Source organism: Protobothrops mucrosquamatus, unplaced genomic scaffold (assembly GCF_001527695.2).
Source record: "Protobothrops mucrosquamatus isolate PMUCROS unplaced genomic scaffold, P.Mucros_1.0 scaffold35, whole genome shotgun sequence".
NCBI classification, from domain to species: Eukaryota; Metazoa; Chordata; class Lepidosauria; order Squamata; family Viperidae; genus Protobothrops; species Protobothrops mucrosquamatus.
The window spans coordinates 1,297,704-1,316,715 of record NW_015386419.1 but is presented as its reverse complement, the minus strand read 5'-3'; the positions used below and the strand labels follow the sequence as shown (position 1 = coordinate 1,316,715).

Here is a 19,012-nt window from a genome sequence, read left to right as displayed (position 1 = left end):
CTCTTCCCTTAGAGATGGGCGGTAAGAGGCTTGTGCCCCCCTCTCCAGCCTCTTTGCTCAGCCGAGTAGAAAAACAAGCCAAGCTTTCCGTCCTTGGTATGTGCCGCACTGTGGTTTGATGACTTCGTAGTACTGCAGCCTGCTTTGTTTAAGAAAAAAAGGGTTTGCTCTTTATAACACATAGAAACATTGACTTTGCTTGTCAGAAGGTCGCAAACGGTGATCACGTGACCACGGAACACTGCAGTTGCCAAGCATCCGAAACTTGATCAGGTGATCATGGGGATGCTGCAACGGTCATGCCGGTTAAGTGTGAAAAGTGGTCATAAGTCACTTTTTTCAGTGCCATTGTAATTTTGAACGGTCACTAAATAGATTGTTGTAAGTCGAGGACTACCTGTATTACTTTTATCAGTGTTAGATAAATAAACAAGATATTATTGTAATACCGTATTTGATTTATAATTGCTAATATATAACTGCAGCTACTTCTCTTTCTTAATCCTGATTGTATTTCCTATCACTGTTTCCTATCCCTCATTTTATTATTTAATGTTGCTGGTCATTGACCGAATAAATAAATACATTCCAAATAAAAACTTTCAAGTTTCTCATAAATCTGAAGGATGCCTTTAGTTGTCTAGTGGTGATGGTCTAACTCAGGGGTCTGCAACCTTAATCACTCAAAGAGCCACTTGGACCGTTTCTCACAGAAAACATTGGGAGCCACAAAACCCTTTTGACATCTAAAATGAAGATAACACTGCATATATCCTTTTTTACCTTTATGTTATGTATAAAAAAACTATAGTGTGTTGCATTTATGAAATCAATGAACTGCTACAAAGAAAACAATTTTTTATGCTGGAGAAAGAGGGGAAAAAAACCCTTTCTCCTTCATCCCAACAGGTGAAAACAATTTTTAGTAGCTTATCTATTATCTTTAAATACAGCATAATTATCCAAATACCTCATCTCTTAATTTTAAAAAAATCAAAGTATTTCATTAAACGTTCTTTACTAAAAGTCCAGTAAGGACAACATATATTCATATCATCATTCTCTCCCTCTCTCTTTTTCTCTCTCTCTTTCCTCTCCCTCTTTCTTTCCTCTCCCTCTTTCCTCCTTCTTTCTCCATCTCTATTCTCTGTCTCTCTTTCTTCTCCCTCTCTCTCTCCCTCCCTCTCTCCAATCTTTTGCTCACCTGGCCAGCTGGCCTCACGCTGTTCTCCGACAAGCTGACACACATTCTTATTGGGCTGCTCTCTCCTGCCCTTGGTCTGCCAGTCCTCTTCCCCCACTAAGTAAGTAAAAGAGTGTGTGTGTGTGTGNGAGAGAGAGAGAGAGAGAGAGAGAGAGAGAGAGAGAGAGAGAGAGAGAGAGAGAGAAAAGGGAAGTGCAAGTGCCTCTCTCTGTCTCTGCAAATGGTGGAAGAGGACTGGGAGCCGCAGTAGAAGGCTGAAAGAGCCACATGCGGCTCCAGAGCCCCGGGTTGCCAACCCATGGTCTAACTGAACAAACAGAAGAGCCTTGTGTTTTTGGATTGACATAACTATAATTGTTTGGACGCATACATATTATATATCTACAGGCCATTTTCAAATGAGAGAAACAGTCTGTCATTGAGTTGACTGGACACAGGCTAACATCTTACATAATTTTGTAGCCAAAGCAGAAATTTACAAAATCTAGTTACAAGATTTTTTTGAATGCAGTTTTGGGAAATGGAGTAAGACAGAATTATTCTTAGGCTATAGGAAAACCTGGTGTCAACTTCAGCTTTGCAGTCCAGTAAATGTCAAGCACAGAAAGACAAAATCATGTACTATAATTCATTACCTTGTTGCTCACAAACACAGTATTTTTAAAAGGATTTTGATGCTTTAAAAAATTCATATTACACAAAGTTGGGTGGGCTTGAACAACAAGATTTTTTCCTCTCAGTATAAAATCTTGATTTCCAACAAATCACTAGAATTATGTTAAAGGTCTACAAGTTCTTTATAGATTACCAGCTTCCTTATGAAGGAGAAATTTTATTTTGATATTGAATCACCTATTAACTTTAGTAATTCTGATTAGTAAATTGCAATCTTCTCATTATATAAACATTAACAGATTTATACAGTACATATTGTGTTGTAAGATATTTTCTTCTTGCTCCCTTTTCTTAAGTTATTTCATCTGCAAGCATTTTTCCTGAGGGAGGAAATTTTCTGGCCATACAGGTAAGACAAGATGGGATATGCGACTCCACAAGCCACTCAACTTGTCTGTATCCATGTAGTTATAGGACTTTGGTGTGTTTGAGTTAGTAAATTTAGCCCAGAGGAAATCTTTCACTCTTTCCTCGACTTCCAACAAGGAAAAGCTCTTTTTCAGGGACTCCCCATCCAGAACAACAGTTAATAGTAAAGCCACATCTTTAAATGCTGCATTTTCATGGTCACAGTACTTATAGAAAATCAAGGTGGAACCTGCAGGTAATGAGTCAAACCGATGGACTACTGCTGCTTTGTTACCATTCTCAAAACCAGAGCTCAGCTTTTCATCAACAGTAAGTTTGACAACATCACTATCTTGAGCTCTTGTGCTGGCCCCATCAATTTTAATTGAAAGTGCACCTTGAGAAGATGAGAAAGCATCAGCAATCTGGTTGCTTAAACACTTCAACACATCTTCAGCTTCCTTTGAAGCGGTGAGCAATAAAATAGCTGGTTCCAAATGAGTGTGAGAAGAATTTAGACGTTTCTCAAAAGTACCTTGGATTCTGTTCCACACTATTGCGTCTTGACTTGGATAGGTGTTCCTGAGCTCTTTCATCTGGTTTTTAAATGCTTGTAGAACTTTATAATCAATTTCTGAAGCATGAATTGATGAATACTGAAATATATACCATCCACCAGCAGCAATGCAAGTTGCCAAAAATATCACAATTGCTGCAAGTGAGTATCTTCTTTCAGGTGTAGAAACTAGTACATACATGTAAGAAGTGAAAAAACAACATTTTCAGTAATACGGTCACATTCTATTACACTAAGTGTATATCTTTATTTACTTGAGTCTTTCTAAACATTTATCGTAAGAAATTAAGCGTTCCAGAAAACAGACTGCAAAGAATTCTTAACTCATTAGGAAAGTGTCAACTAAAGATTTTCAATCAAAATAAAGTATAATAATTTTTTTACTGAAGATTTTAACACACCATACACAAATAACCAAACTGATTTAGCATGCAATCCATTATTTATCACTATATGTTAGGTTTTTGCTAAAAAAAATTAGCATTCAGATTGACCAAAGAACCTCTCATAAAGTGACTCAAACCTATACCATACATAATGTACAATATTAATATCTGAAAATACAGTTTTATTATTTATTAAATTTCTAGATTGCCCCACCCTATAAAACAAAGTGGCTTCACAAAATTAAAATAACAATTCCATAAAAATAACATTCATAAAACAGCTGTCCAAGGGAACAAAATCTCTTCAGTTCAAAAAGGCCTACCGATCAATCTTAACCCAAGGCCTAGGAAAAAGCTGGGATTTTAAAGAATGCTTGAAAATGGGCATGATGGAGATCATATGGGTCTCGGAGGAGGAGACGCTGCCCCAGAGGATAAATGGAGTAAAAGGTTGTTCTCTGTTTCCACTTAATGACAGTGATGGCGAACCTTTTAGAGACCAAGTGTCCAAAAACTAGCCCTCCCTGTCCCGCCTGCTCCGCCCCCCCGCAGGGCCACTCACTGTCTCCACGGCCCACTGCAGCCCAGCAGTGCCATAGCGGCTACGCCCTCCACCTGCGCTCCACAGCATCAACTGCGCGAGGGTGGAGTCTTGTTTCCGCTGCCATGTCCTTGGCTGCACTGCTCTGCGTGGGGGGCTCCTCCAGGGGGGCTGCTGGTGAGGAGGGGGCCACAAGGGGGGCGCAGCTAGGATGACGGTGCGCATGCCCACAGAGAAGGCTCTGAGTGCCGCCTCTGGCACGTGTGCCATAGGTTCGCCAGCACTGGTCTAGTCAATGGGACCTAAAGCAGGTTAATGCTGTCGGAACAAACAGAGCAGATGGACATTACAGGAAAAGGGCAGTCCCTCTATTAGGGTCTATTCCCGTGGTGGCGAACCTATGGCATGCGTGCCAGAGGGGGCACTTGAGCCCTCTCTGTGGGCACATGCGCCTTATTTTTTGACTACGTTTTCGCAGGAAAAAGCCATTTCTCAAGCCCCTTCCTAGCCAAAACAAGCCTGTGGAGCGAGCATGCTTGTTCTGGAGGCTTGTTTTTGCAGGATTGGTCTTAAGAAGAGTGAGGCATGCTCGTTCCGGAGGCTTGTTTTCGCTAGGAAGGGACTTGAGAAATGGCTTTTTCCTGTGAAAACTTAGCCAAAGAACTTGCAGTCTCTGCCAGATCTCCGTTGGGATAAAAAAATGTTTCCGCACCTATGGAGCACTTCCAAATGCAGGGACAGGCTGCATTTGGAAGCGCTCTATAGGAGCTAAAAGACCTTATCCCAACAGAGATCTGGTAGAGACGGCAAGCTCTGTATGTCTGGAATGGGGCCCTTGAGAAACAGAGTACCCCTTTCCATCCAGTCACCCAGGGTGCTTCAAAATGCACAGAATGCCCGCGTTTTGAAAAGCCCCACAAGAGCACAAACAGTCCACAATCCACAATGCCAAACCCTAACCTCCACTACACCCCAGGGCATCCACAATACCAAATCCTAATCCCCACCCCAGGCAACCACATTCCTTCACTAACCTCCTTTCCAGCTCCCTTCTGTGTGTGCAGGGCAACAAAAGAAGTTTGTGGGACTAAAAAAAGAGATCAATCTGACCTTCCAACTTCTCGTGAAAAAAAAAAAGATCCCGCAAAGTTGGAAGGTCTGGTTGAACCGGTAGTCCCACAAGCTTCTTTTGTTGCCCTGCACGCGGTGGTGGAGAACAGAGCTGGAAAGGAGGTTAGTGAAGGGAGGCTTTGGGGAAGCGAGGGGAGATGGGGAAGGGTCTGCTCTGGCCTCCGCTGCCTCACTCCGCCAGCATCAGGGCTCGGAGGCTTGTCTTCGCCAGGAAAAAGTTCCCAAGCCCCTTCCTGGCAAAAATGGAGCCAAAGCGTGCCTTGCTCTTATTGAGAGCAATCCTGCGAAAACAAGGATGACAAAGGACAGCACAGTTAGTTCTGAAAATGAAATCTTTAAAGTGTGGAATTCTCTGCCAAATAATTTTAAGTCAATGAAAGCACTTGGGATTGCTTTCCTTACTTTGTTTGGATCATCTCATGCTTGTGAGCAGCTGTTTTCAGCTTTGAATTATATTGAATATGACATCAGAAACAGACTAACAGATGACCTGAGTGCTGCATGTGTTGCTCTCAAACTTACAAGTATGAGCCAAGGTTAGACAAATTATCAGCAAGCATACAACAGCAAAAATCACATTAATTGTTCAAAAGCACGCCAAATGCAAACTTTTACATTTCAATAAAAAGTTATTTGTATCATTGGAAGCTTTTTTATTGTGTTTTTCTTTTAAGACAAAAGATGTTAATGTATGAGTTGTTTTTCTAAACTAAAACCTCAGTATTCAGGTTAAATTGCCGTGTTGGCACTTTGCGATAAATAAGTGGGTTTGGGGTTGCAGTTTGGGCACTCGGTTTCTAAAAGGTTTGCCATCACTGGTCTATGCCATTAAATGGCTTATAGGTGAAAACTACCCAGAATTACATCCAGACACCAAGTAAGGGCCAACTGTAAATTGTATTCTTTTATGCTCTGTTCTGTCCCATATGTACTTCACCTTATCACTAGTTTGCTTCTCTCTGGCAGTTAATCTAGTTATTAGATTGTATCCCTAGTCTTCAAAATAGAGAAAAGTTAAATCTTTCTGCATAACCAAGTACATCTGCATTTGTCTGTATTACAGAGAGGTCCAGGTTCCTCAGATATTTCAGACATGAGTGCATATATAGTAGACTATACTGGCTACCACCATACATAGTTCCAAAGGATTAAAAATGAGTCTTACTTTTTAAAGCAGTCTGTAGATCCTTCTTCTGTAGAACACTGAGCTTCTCATACTTTGTGATTTTGTGATCTGCTAATATTATGGCAGCCTTTGCTAATAGTTTGAGATTTGGGTAGAGCAAGAGATAAACACATCACTTTCAGTAATTATTTTTTAATTTATATATCAAAGCAATGTTAGAACTTTGCAAATTTATACTGTAAAACATTTTAATTGGAAATAAGCAATAATACAATCAAATTTAAAATAATTTTAATTTAAAGGGTCTTAATTTGAGTTTATTTTTACATAATTTGTAATATCTGTGTTTTATTTCTTAGATAGACCTTCCACTTTTGGTTGCACATATTTTGTGTTAATATTTGCTCTTTATAGTAGCAATGGTAGAAAATCCAAATTTTGTCTAGCAGGAAAAAATGATCCAGTTCTGAGTGTACATGCCACGAGGATTGCTGGACTGCTGTAAGACTGGGCTAGATCCCTGTCAGACCTTTACCCCATGTTTTCCTCTCTGCTTTGCATAAATAATCCAACAGTCAGCATGATCAGGTTGTGACAAGGTTCCATTTTGTGAGACAAAGAAGGATCATTGAAAAAACTTGCTGCTACTCTGACAAGGCGGTTATCAACTTGTCCAAGCAAAGTGGGGAGGAAAATGATAGATAATAGATAAGAGTTTGGGCTTTGTTTGTCTAGGCAGAGAGGAAAGGAGTAGTGCAAGTGACCCTGCTTTGCATGAGGCTTGTAGAAGTTGGAGCCTTTTAAGACTATATTCTGAACTTTCCAATTTGCTTAAACAAGTCAACAACCATTTATTCAAGCGTATTAGGAATTAATCCTGTGGCTTTATGTGCACAAGTATCTCCCACCTGCTCAATCGTGGTCCCTCTCAAATATTTTTGTATCTTAAGGAGTTGAAATAGGGGCTTAATTCTGTATTATTCTGCATGAATAAAATGAACTAGCAATCTTAGTCTGCCAGAACTACTCTGTGGTAAAAAGTATTGTAGTCTTTCCTGGCTATGTATGTCATATGCTAAAAAAAAAAACCTCAAAGAAATTATATCTTTTTAGATGGTCACGGGTAAGACCATAATTTGCTATAATTCAGACAAAATTGATATAACTGAGAGTAGATAATCTGATGAGTCATGGGGATGCTTAATTTAAGCACTTAATAAATCTGCAAATTTCCTTCAGAAAAAGAAAAATCTTCACACTTAAAATAACTTGGGGTGGGACACAGACTTTTGTTTGATTTTAAAAAGCTCTACTACAGCTGCAAAATATGATTCCCTATCCCCATCCTTGAAACTAGACCAGTGCAATGCTAGAGATTTACTTTTGAAGAATTACTTCAAAACATGCAGAAAATCAAAAGAACAACATTAAACTGCCACCTTCATTTCCAGAATTACACAGCTGCTTTAATGCATTTTACATAGGTGTTATTTTTGCATCTCAAAGCAATTCTTCCAAAATCAAATCCAATAGACTATAGTCCTTAGAAAATAAGACTATAACTTCTAGAAATTAATGAAAACATTTTAGGTCTGATCTGCAGATAGGCATTTTGCCAGTTTTGAATTTACATTTTTAATTAATACACAATGGTATTTACATTTTTTAATTTAGAAAATAAAAACTATAGTTTTAGTTATGCAGTTCCAAAAATAAGTACACAGAAGAACCTATAGAGGGCCTGTCCTCTATTATCCTTTAAAAACCAGTCAACTTACTCTCATTTTCTCCAAATTTCCAATTTTCTCATAGAAAAAACACCAATTTTTTTTAGAAATGACATTTTACCCAAGTATGCTGCATTAATGAAATATGACATTTTTCTTTCTTATCTTTTTTACATTAACTCTTCTTTCAAGGATCAGAGTTATCAAAATGGTAACCTACATCTGATTTTCTTCCAAATATGAGTTAATAAGAAAACACTAGGTTTGCCTTTCATTCCAAAGCAAAATCACACTACTAGTACAATGTTGTGTTCAACCAATAAGAAAGGAAATTGTACTTTTCAATACATTTAATTTGAAAACACACTTAGAGAAGTATAGTAATAATCTTTCTAACCTACTGACAGACCTGTAGTGCTGTCACTCAGAACTAAGTATCTGCTATCATTTATAGTGGCAGATCATAAAAAGAACACATATAGTTAAAATAAATATGCAAAATATGAAATATTAAACCAAATAGCATAATTCTATATATGACAGAGCACAATGCTAATAAATACTTTGTTTTCTGTGCCTTAATTCCTCCGAATTCTGCGCTGAATCTGAAAAAGAACCTCATTAGGAGAAAAAATGATCATATTAGAGATATAATCCAAGAGGTCTCATCTCTTTATTACTACAGTATGTCTAAATACAAGAACAGATACTGATTAAAAAAATATTTATTCACCAATTACAAAATTCCTTCCAAAATTACTTCACTAGTTTTAATTAAACCAGCAAAAATAAGACAAAACACAGCAACTATATATACTTAAAACAGTTCTCTTAAGATATGATCAAAAATATCCATGATAAAAAGCAGGTCTTAATCTAGGAATTGCCAAGATTAATGACAGTAGGGTGACTAACCATGCCCTACAATATCCTACTAGTCAAATATTCAGGTATTTAAACTCTTTACAGTTTTTCAATTTTTAAGAGAAAGTAGGATCTGATTCTTTTAAGAATACAACATGAAGACTATATTCTTGGAACAACAAACAGAAACCTAAAGAAACCTAGAGTGACAGGACTGTAAACAGAAATAAAGACAAATAGATAAAATTTGAGGTTTGTAACTGGATGACTTTAAACACAAGCATCAATAGTTTAAGCTGCTTCTGGCTTGAAAAGGGAGTTAGTAAAGAAGGCTATGCTATGAGATATGAGTATTGACTGGCAGTCCAAAACAGCACTAAGATCAGGGGATAGAGAGAGGAATTGGGAACAGCTGTCAAGAGACTATTACATAATCTAGGCAAGCACAAATAAAACCACAGATTCCTCTGTCAGTCTACCAATATGCATCAAAGGCAAATTGTTATAAATTATAAATCCAATAAGTGATTGCAAAGTCACCTGATTTCAATTTCATAAAATACACATTGATTAAAACAGTTGCTGGAAGATGCATTATTAACACATCTATTGTAGTATTACATGGGCTGTGGAGGTAGTCCTTGACCGATGACCATAATGGAAGCTGCTTAATAACCTCCATCCCCTGGTCTCCCCGATGCAGTTGTTAAATGTCAGTACAAGTCATGGGGAGCTTCTGCTCCAGGCCTTCTCCATCCAAGACACTTTGTGCTTTACTTCCCCCGCCCTGCAGGATCCCCATAACTCTTGGGCCTGCTCCCCCTCCCACTGGGTTCCTGCAGGCCTTAGGCCTGCTCCCCATCCCACCAGGTCCTAGAACCTTCTCTTTGCTTACCTTTCAAAGATCTCTTGAGCTCGGGAGTTCGGAGTAGGGAAGGAGGATTACCTATATAATAAGTCACAGTTAGTGCAAGTTCAAAAAAACCCCTGTAATATTCAATTTAGTGAGAATTGTAAATTGATAGTCACATTTAACATCATTCCAAATTCAGTTAATGGGAGTCTAGTGTGTGAAGCAAGCACATGCATAGTCATAGTTTTAGATGAAGCTAATCTTTATTTGTGCAAAATGGAGAAAAGAAAATTCCTGTCAGAGGAAAACAGTATACAAGTTTAAAAAGAAGAGGCTCATTATTATATTGGAGCAGACATGTCAAACTCGCGACGTCACATGACATTGCGTGACATATTGGGACTTTTTTGCCATTGCCGGCAATGGGATGGGCGCGGCTTCTGCGTGATGTGTCCGACCTGCGGGCTGGCAGTTTGACACCCCTGCATTAGAGCAAAAATTTGATGTAATTGAATGACATGAATGTGGTTAAGACTAAAATAGGACAAGATATGGAATGGATGAATTTTACAGTAGAACTTTTTTTTGTTTTCTATAACCACAAATTTAAATTATAGGTATATTATTTTTTATCCTTTACTGTAACATTTCATTAATATTCATATAAAAATTATGTTTAAAAGTTTTCATTGTTTTTCTCATGCTGAAACGATTACCATATTTTCCATAGAAATACTACTATGAACAGTGTGGATTTGAAAAAGTTCACCATTTCGTGGAACTCATTAATCTCAACTGAAACCGACCTGTATTAGGAAATTGTTATGTATCTGCTGAATTGGACACTAATAAAGATCAATAAATTAGAATTAGGATGGATTTTTACAAGTTTGATATTACAATTGAAAGAAAGTTCTAATGTGGTTTGGAGTTAATAAAGTGGGTTTGAATTTTTTCCCATATACAATGCTTGAATAAGTCTTAAAGTTTGTGAAATATTATTGAAAGTGAATTTGAAAGTACGAATGTTAGAAGGAAATAAAAAAGATGTACTACAATTTATTGATTTTAGAAATATTTTCAAAGAAAAGTCTAGTCTTAAAATAGGTATTTTTTTAAAAAATGGATTTTCCCCTTTAAGGTTAAAGAATTTGAATTAGTAAGTTTTGTTAATATAAATGATGATAGTGTATACAGATTAATATGTACAAACAGAAATATTTATTATTTCCCACAGCAAGGGAAAAAAACAGAGATTGTTAAAGTGATTGCTCTGTTCTATGAAAAGAACATATCTAATATTGTTTCCATTTAGATATCGTGTCTGGATTTTGTGCTTGTGATAAAAAAAATAAAACTTTGGTTTTGATTTTGCTGATTGATGGGTTTGCTGTTATAGAAATGGCTAGCATTTATTATTGCGTAAAAGTAAAAAGTTGAAGCTGTAGTGTTACTAACTTCTATTATTCTAAAAAGAGTTGGAAGTCAATGCTTTCCCCCCCTTTGTTCCCCTTTACCCTATACTTATTCCTTCCCCCCATTTTTCCATTATCTTCATTGTCTTTATATTTTATATTCTGATAAACTAATACAAATTTTGTAACTGACAATCCTAATAAGAGAGGAAATGATGTACAGTATGAGCAAAAGAAGGCAGACTATGAGGTAAAAGCTAGGATCAAGTAAATAGAGGTAGACTACTCAAAATGTTATAGGAGAAATTATGTTTGTCTCAGAACTAATCTTTATCTTCATAATCCCTTGGAAGGTAATGAAATAAATGCTGAAAATCATTTATGTCAGGATCATGAAGCTTTGGCTGAAGAAAAAAAATCTTGAAGTCTAAAATATTTTAAGGCACCATTTTAGAGAATTCTGCATTAGGGAGTGAAATGGACAATTCAAGTCAAATTCCGAAAATAATTTAAACACAGCAATATAAAACGAGGTTGGTAGAAACATGAATCAAAAACTTTTAACAACATGGTTAAACATATTTATGCCATGTGTCATGGTTCCAACAGATGAAACACCTCAAAAGAACTTTGAGGCATTGTTTTCTTTAAAGAATCTTTTATTCGGGAAACAAAATATCGGCACTACATAGCTGAAACCAAAAACTAAATTCCCCTCCCCTGGATACAAAGTAACAACGTACAATTCCCACCCCCAGTAAACAGTCATAAAGCATATTCCCCAATTAGCTTAAAGCAAGGGCTTTCTCCCCAGCTCGCCTAAACATTATCAGCTCTGGGCCCAGTTTGTCCTTGGGTTCCCACGGCAGAGTTATTGTTATGGCTAACTGAGCTCACATCCCAAACCCCCCCCTGCACTAATTCTAAGCGTAAGGAAAAAGGAAATGAGAAAATGGCTGCATTTTCATCTGTTGTCAAAGCAAGAATATCCGATGTTAGCAGCATTGACACCATGTTTTTCTCCTGTTATAAAATATTTTTTTAGTTATTTTTATTTGTTCAATTTCTGTGGCCATCCATTTTAGTCAATAATTCTGGGCAGCTTACAGTTCATACAATATGATATATACATTTAAAAATACAACAGAATTATCTTTGGAAACATTTATCAAATGGAAACAGAACCTAAATAATTGTACACTTTAAACGACAGAGATTTTTTGTTAAATTGCCACAGGTTTTATTTACCTTCTTTTGCGGTCCTAATAGGCTGTCGAGTGAGAATGACACCTGACACTTCAATGTTACCTGTATTTCCTACCAAAGAAAAGAGGAATAAATGAAATAGAAAAATTGTTCCAGCTAGACCTATCCGACAAAACAAAAAAAAATTAAAACAGTTCTAGTTCCCACATAATATGAGAAGAAAATATATATGCATATATAATAGATATTAAAAAACCACTAGGCTTTTTTGTAATATGCTTTTTTCCTACAAATTTATGCATATGTACAAAAAAGTACATATGTTATTGTGTGCTACATTTTCCTACAAACTTATTTACATGTACATAAAAGTGCATCTGTTGTGTGATATGTTGTGTGATATGCATCTCTTTCTGAAGATATATATGCATAAACACTATATGATCTTGGCACCAAACACTGCAATACTGATCATTTGAAAAAATGATCAGAAATTGTATATAATGTGTACTTGTCACCGTGTTGATACCAAAGCAAAAAGATAGATACAGACAGTCCTCTACTTATGACAATTGGGACTGTAATCTCGGTTGTTGAGCAAAGTGGCATTAAGCAAGCTGTCACGTGACTGTTTTGCTCTATCTGCACTCCTGGTTGTGATTGTTAAACAGTCCGAGGTAAGGAATACATACATGTAGCCTCAAGGGGGGTGGGGAAGGCCCTAGATGGCCTGATGCAGGATCACACAAATTGGAGAGGCGCTACAGTGTGGTGCAAAGCCATAGACACTCAGGGAAGCCTCCCTACCCACCTGGCCCATCAGAACAAGCAAAGTGATCCCCTTTTCTTTGCTGTTTTTCACCAGCTGACAGGAAGGCCCTGTTTGTATGAGGTGCAGCCTTTACTATATACCAAGGCCACCTAGCAGCATCCTTAAAGCAGGCTTCATGCTTGCAATTCTTCAGAAGCCTCCTCCAAATTGGGCCATTTGGAGGACGAGGCTTCCGAAAGATCGCAAGAACTCCTGTGGTGTTTGAAAAGTGCCCTTCTCCAAATTGGCTAATTTAGAAAAGAAAACTTCTGAAGCACCATGTAGTGGGCTCTATTCTCATAGTGGTCTACTTTCCATAGATTGGGTACACCTATCAGCAGCTGCAGAAAAATGGCTAGGATAAGTGAGTCACTTTGCTTGCACTGATGAGTTTGCCTTATTTAAGCTGGCAGGCTGGATGGCGATGAAGCTTCCTGGATCTGGACATCTTTGCTTGGGTTGGTGGGCCCAGTGGGCAGCTGAGATGGCCGGAGGGGGGGAGAATAGATAGGTAGGAAGAGTTGCAACGCCCTGTGCTTGTAAATGCAGACAGGCTGCCAAAGGCCTGAATTTTTATCACGACTGTAGGGTAATTGCAATAGCTGTAATTTCAGGCACATGTCGTAGGTCCCTTCATTCAGTACCATAAATTTAAGTGGTGTCATCCATAATTCTCAAATGGAAGAAGTTTGGCACAACCAGGACTCTTCCAAGAGCTGGTCGCCCAGTCAAACTGAGCAATCGGGGAGAAAGTCCTTAGTAAGAAAGGTGACACAGAACCCAATGGTCACTCTGACTGAGATCCAGAGATCTGTGTGGAAATGGGGAAGAGTTCTAGAAGGACAACCATCACTGCAGCCCCTCCACCGACCTGGGCTTTGTGGCAGAGTGGCTAGACGAAATGAATGGTCATAGGTCAAGGATTACTTGTATATTAAGTGTGCTTGTCTAAGAGGACGAACTAATAGGAATGTTTACAATCCCGAATCACTTATATTTTTTAAAAATCTAAAAAAAAGTAAGAACAATTCAGATACAAAAAATGTGAGAACAATTCTAATGAAGATACCATCAGGGGAAAAAATCTAGTATCTTCTAGCAGCAATAAACTTGTATTTCTTCCATCAATAACAATAAGAAAACATAATCTCTAAATTACCTCTTTCAAAGGATGTGCAACAACTGTAAGACAAATAACATTTTTCAAGATTTTACTCATAATCCATCTTTGTCATCACAACTCAGTATGTTCAGTATTAGAAAATGAAATGGAAACTGATCTTTGTCCTTGAGCTACGACCACAATTAAGCCCAAAATTTCTGTTGCTAAGTGAGACATTTGTTAAGTGAATTTTGACCCATTTTACTACTTTTCTTGCCACTTAACAATTGTCTCAGTTAGCAATAGAAATTTTGGGCTCAATTTTGGTCATAAGTTAAGAACTATCTGTAGTTCATGACAACAGACATTTCCATATTAGCTTTCTAATATGAACTTAACCAAGTCCTTTGAAGCAAAAGCTTTCATCCTTTGCATGGGTAAAACCCAGTATTATGTTCAAATCTTATTTTACCAAGAAATGCTTACATGTTGAATTTGGGATTTAATTAACAAAATGTTTGTTACCATAAAGACAATCCAAGATTACCTGTCTGTATTTGCATTTTGCCATTAAAATTTTTGTTGGACGCTCGGTTTCTGGTTTCACTTGAGGAACATTCTTCTAAATATAGAGGGAAAGTCTTTTATAAATAAAGCATAAACAAGCATCCAGATACTATTTATTTAATTTGTGTGTTGCCCATCTCTTCTAGAGGTGACTATCACACCACTCCTAGTCCTATGAAATGCTGTATGCATAGGTACTAAAGTATCTGTGGACACCTTGTGATTCTTGCTACCAATGCTTCACTTTTTATATTTCAGAAATGTATAAAAGAGAACCTGCATATAAGTGTGATATGAAGTAAAGGGCTCCCAATTCTTGGTATTTTGCATTCTGAATGAGTGCCAGTATGTCCCCCAACATAGCCATTTTATATACAACTAAGCCTCTTGCAGAAACCATCTTTGAGCAGGCTCTTAAAAAGTTTGTCGGACTCTTGGAAAAATTAGTTCATAATTCACAATATAGTTCCTATACTTCAGAAACGTTCCCAAAAAACCTTTCAAAGCAAAATAATGGTTTCCTCACTATAACTTCTCTCATATGTCCCTTTTCTTATCAGTTATTTAATTTAATATAATAGTTCATTCCAGTGTGGGATTCAAATATGCGAACAACTGGTTCTCTGTGTGGATAACACTTCCAGAAGTCCATTCTGGGCCTGGGCAACAAAAAATTAGCTACCGGTTGTACCGAAGTGGTGCAAGCTGGCTGAATCCCACCACTCGTTCATTCCCTTTTGCACTGACAAAAACTGCATGAAAATTGGAAGATAAACCTAAGCCATGTTTAAGCTTTTTCTCCAGGTTTTTTTTAGCAAATTGCATTGCATCAAATTGCACCAATTTAGCAATATGGAACTTGCACCATTTCATCTCAGGGATATTTTTTTCATTTTAAAAAATTAGATTGCTTTTAAAAAAACAATAAAAAGATACTCTTTAGTCACCTGCATTTTCTAAAGTAAAGTAATTCCACTAAAAATCAGGTGTCTCCTTACTGAACAATTAAACAATGCATACTATTGTATGGGAGAGATGTAAATATGAATTCTATAGGACAATTCATATAGGTGAGTAGAATCCTATTTTTACATTTTTCTCAAACCAATGCAATTTTACAAGAACGAATTTAATGATCTGCTATTGTTAGCAAGATGTGAAACAATTGCCATGGAAAACAAAATACTGGGATTACCAATAGTTTTAAAAAGAATAAAAAACAAAGATATATTATCAATTCAGGGTATCTTTTATTATGTATTCCTATAGAACAGGCATGTCAAACTCACGACATCACATGACGTCGTGCAACGTATCGGGCCGATTTTGCCATTGCCAGCAATGGGGTGGGCATGGCTTCCATGTGACGCGTATGGCCTGTGGGCCGGCAGTTTGACACCCCTGCTATAGAATGTAACTACCAAATTCATAAATCACCTGCAATATAATTCTATTTTGGGAAAATTATGATGAATAGATTCAAATGGGCATGGCCGAGCCAGAGTAAGCACTGCTCCTGCAAGCTTCTTAGAGCAAATTTCTAAAAAGCAGAACTATTATATATCAGCTCTATAGTGAACTGAGTCAGAAGATTTGGCTTGCATTTTCGATTCTCACAAAGGGAGAAGGATGGCCTTAAGTAAACTGCCCCACAGTTCTCTTTAGCCCACTATGTCACACTGTTAAAATGCAAGCTTTTTATAAACCGGAAATTGAGCATTTTCAATAGATGCCAGCATCTGATTGGGGCTTTCTTTCTAAGGCAGTTTGGCCTGCATCATTTGGATGGGAGGTCACCCAAAAAATACAGGTAGTCCTCAACTTACAACAGTTCATTCATTGACTTCGAAGTTATAACAGCACTGAAAAAAGTGACGACCCTTTTTCACATTTACCATCATTGCAGCATTCTTGCAGCCATGTGATCAAAATTCAGATGCTTGGCAACTGATCATATTTAGGAAGGTTGCATTATCCTGGGGTCATGTGATCACCATCTGACATCTTCTGACAAGCAATGTTGGGAGCCAGATTCACTTAACAACCGTGTCACTAACTTAACTGCAGTGATTCATTTAACAACTGTCTCACTTAGCAATAGAAATTTTGGGCTCAACTGTGGTCGTAAGTCGAGGACTACATGTAGAGGGCAGTAGATTGATAAATCAAAAAATTTCCCCAAAGACATGGCCAGCCACTTTAGCAACAGTACCAAAATAAGCGAGCGTCGAAGTTACCAGCAGTCGAGACTGGCCTCGGACTGGCATCAGTGAGGGCGCCAGGTGTGGAAAAGCCAGCGCTGATATCTTACCTTTGAAAGATCCAGCTAGTTGCTCCTCTTTGGGATGCTGCTGCTCGGTCCTTGTTTCCTTCTCGGTCAGCCATGCCGGTTGGAACTCCACACCATGTTCTTCTTCCTCTTCTGCCGCCGCCGCCGCCGCCTCTCTTTCATCTTTTACAGCCCTCCTGGTAAGCCGTCTTCCCGACATCGCAAAGCCGTGCGGCCTCGGCTTAGTCCCCGCAGTCGAGTACTCGAGTACTTCCTCAGAAAACCTCACTTCCCGCCTACGACCACCGCGATGGCTTCCGCCGTTGCCTTGGGGGACGGAGGCGCACGTTCGAAAGCTGCTGCCGCCGCCATTTTGCGAGGGGGTTCTCCTCAGAGGCTTCCTGGGTGTCACGTGACACAGGAACAATCTCTCCTCGTCCCCGCCCGCCTCGCTCTGGCGGGGAGAGTCCGAGAAGGCTAGTAACTTTCCACCAGACATAGTCGTCTATCCGGTCCGTTATAACCTCACCAACCCCTGGCTGGTTTTTCGACCACCGATGAGCGTAGCCACCCGGGGGACTGGTCTTCAGCGTCTTTTTTCTTTTTAATCGATTTGCACCAGCCAATTTTCATTCTACGCTGCAGGCTGAAAAGAGAAATGAAAACCAATATTGTAGAGATTTAATCCTTTCCTCTCTGCACTTGTTTCGTAGTTTTCCTTCTCAACTTTTCCACGTTTTTTTCTACGCCCTTATTTGTCGTCCTCTTCCCCTAAGACCTAAGTCTTCTTTACAGGAGCAAAGCGGTCGATTTAACACACGCCCTTGGTGAAAGTTAATTTGAACCTCTTCAACAGCCTATATTTTTGACGGACAGCCGCTCCTGGCCCGGTCATCTATGGCATGCCTTACTGACAACCTTTTCCTTTTCCGAAGAGAACAACAAACTGATAGGATACAACAACAAAAAAGAGTAAGACCATTTTATTCTCCCCCCACTCCTCTTCTGGGTTGTCGCGAGAAAAAAGGTTGCTTCGAAAACTAAGCCCTGATAAGTCTCCCAAACAGTACCTAGTCCACAATCAGCAAGTAAAAAGTATTGGCTCAGCCCAGCATCTACTTAAAAAAGTAAGTAGGTCACCGGAAGGCGACAAATATTAACCTCCTAATTGAATCAGCCAAATAAATAAATACTTTAATTCTGAATCTTTGTATACCATCTGTTAATAAGGAAAAATTATTTGGAAAACAATATTTTGGAAACTGCAGTTTCCAAAGAAGGCTGCTGCAATTCAAACTCAAGGAATAAAGATATAGACATTTTGGATTCAAGAAAAGATAAGAAAGGTTCCTGCAAAGCTTTTAATTCAACGTTGCCCAAAACTTTTTTTGACTTGAAAGAAGAACTGGAACTGGAGGATATATGGCAGGACAGAAACATGGATGAGAAAGACTATACTTTTTTTTCGGATAGGCACCAATCCTATTCAAGAATTGATTTTTTTTTGATAACTAATGACTTTCTTTCCAGGGTGAAGAATGTTAAGATTTTTCCTAGGACTTTGTCGGATCATAGCCCAGTGTGGATGGAACTATGCCGTGAAGAAGGAAAGAGAAGATCTTGGAGATTGAATGAAAATTTGTTTAGATATGATATAAATGTGCAGAAGTGTAAGGGTTATTTGAAAGAATTTTTTTTCTTAAATAGGCATAAAGGTACTCCGATTTCAATAGTTTGGGATGCTAGCAAAGCTTATATGAGAGGTATTTTGATTTCTATGAATACTGCTTATAAGAGAAAGCAAGTACAAAAACGAAAAGAATTAGAGGAGGAGATTAAATTGAAAGAACAGGCTTTTATTTTGAATCCGTTGGATAATAATTTAAAAGTATCTATAACCATGCTTAGGGAACAATTTAAAATGTTAATAGCTGACCAGACTGCAACTAGTTTAAGGTATATGAAATATAATACATTTCGTAATGCAAATAAACCTGGCAGGTGGTTGTCTTATCAGTTACGGAAAAAACAGAAATCAAGAATTATAGAGAAAATAGATTACAATGGTAAAGTGACATTTGAACAAAATTTTATTAAGAAGAGTTTCTTGGAGTTTTATTCTAAGTTGTATGCTTCTGAAAAAATACAAAAAGGAGAAATAGATAAGTATTTACAGGAAGCACATTTCCCGAGATTGTCTGACAATCAAA

At 38.0% G+C, this 19,012-nt stretch overlaps 1 protein-coding gene across 1 annotated transcript; it reads right to left on the bottom strand.

Moving 5' to 3' along the window:
• Nucleotides 1–1,535: 1,535 nt before the first annotated feature.
• LOC107283374 (torsin-1A-interacting protein 1) lies at nucleotides 1,536–17,347 on the bottom strand. The gene is made up of 7 exons (XM_015811268.2): nucleotides 16,845–17,347; nucleotides 14,514–14,588; nucleotides 12,096–12,164; nucleotides 9,475–9,525; nucleotides 8,279–8,332; nucleotides 6,028–6,120; nucleotides 1,536–2,972 (listed from the first exon to the last, which is right to left on the bottom strand). Exons 1-7 carry the CDS (start codon nucleotides 17,299–17,301, stop codon nucleotides 2,176–2,178), a joined length of 1,596 nt encoding a protein of 531 aa, XP_015666754.2. The 5' UTR covers nucleotides 17,302–17,347; the 3' UTR covers nucleotides 1,536–2,175.
• Between the last annotated feature and the right edge of the window lie 1,665 nt (nucleotides 17,348–19,012).

Bases quoted from the DNA above. Each gene is read 5' to 3' on its own strand.
- LOC107283374 (XM_015811268.2), bottom strand. From the start codon at position 17,301: ATGTCTGGTGGAAAGTTACTAGCCTTCTCGGACTCTCCCCGCCAGAGC. The intron at 9,526-12,095 runs GTAAATAAAACC...CTTATTATATAG, and splicing joins TATTAGGACCGCAAAAGAAG to GTAATCCTCCTTCCCTACTC. The intron at 6,121-8,278 runs GTATTTATTAGC...TCAAACTATTAG, and splicing joins ATTAAGGCACAGAAAACAAA to CAAAGGCTGCCATAATATTA.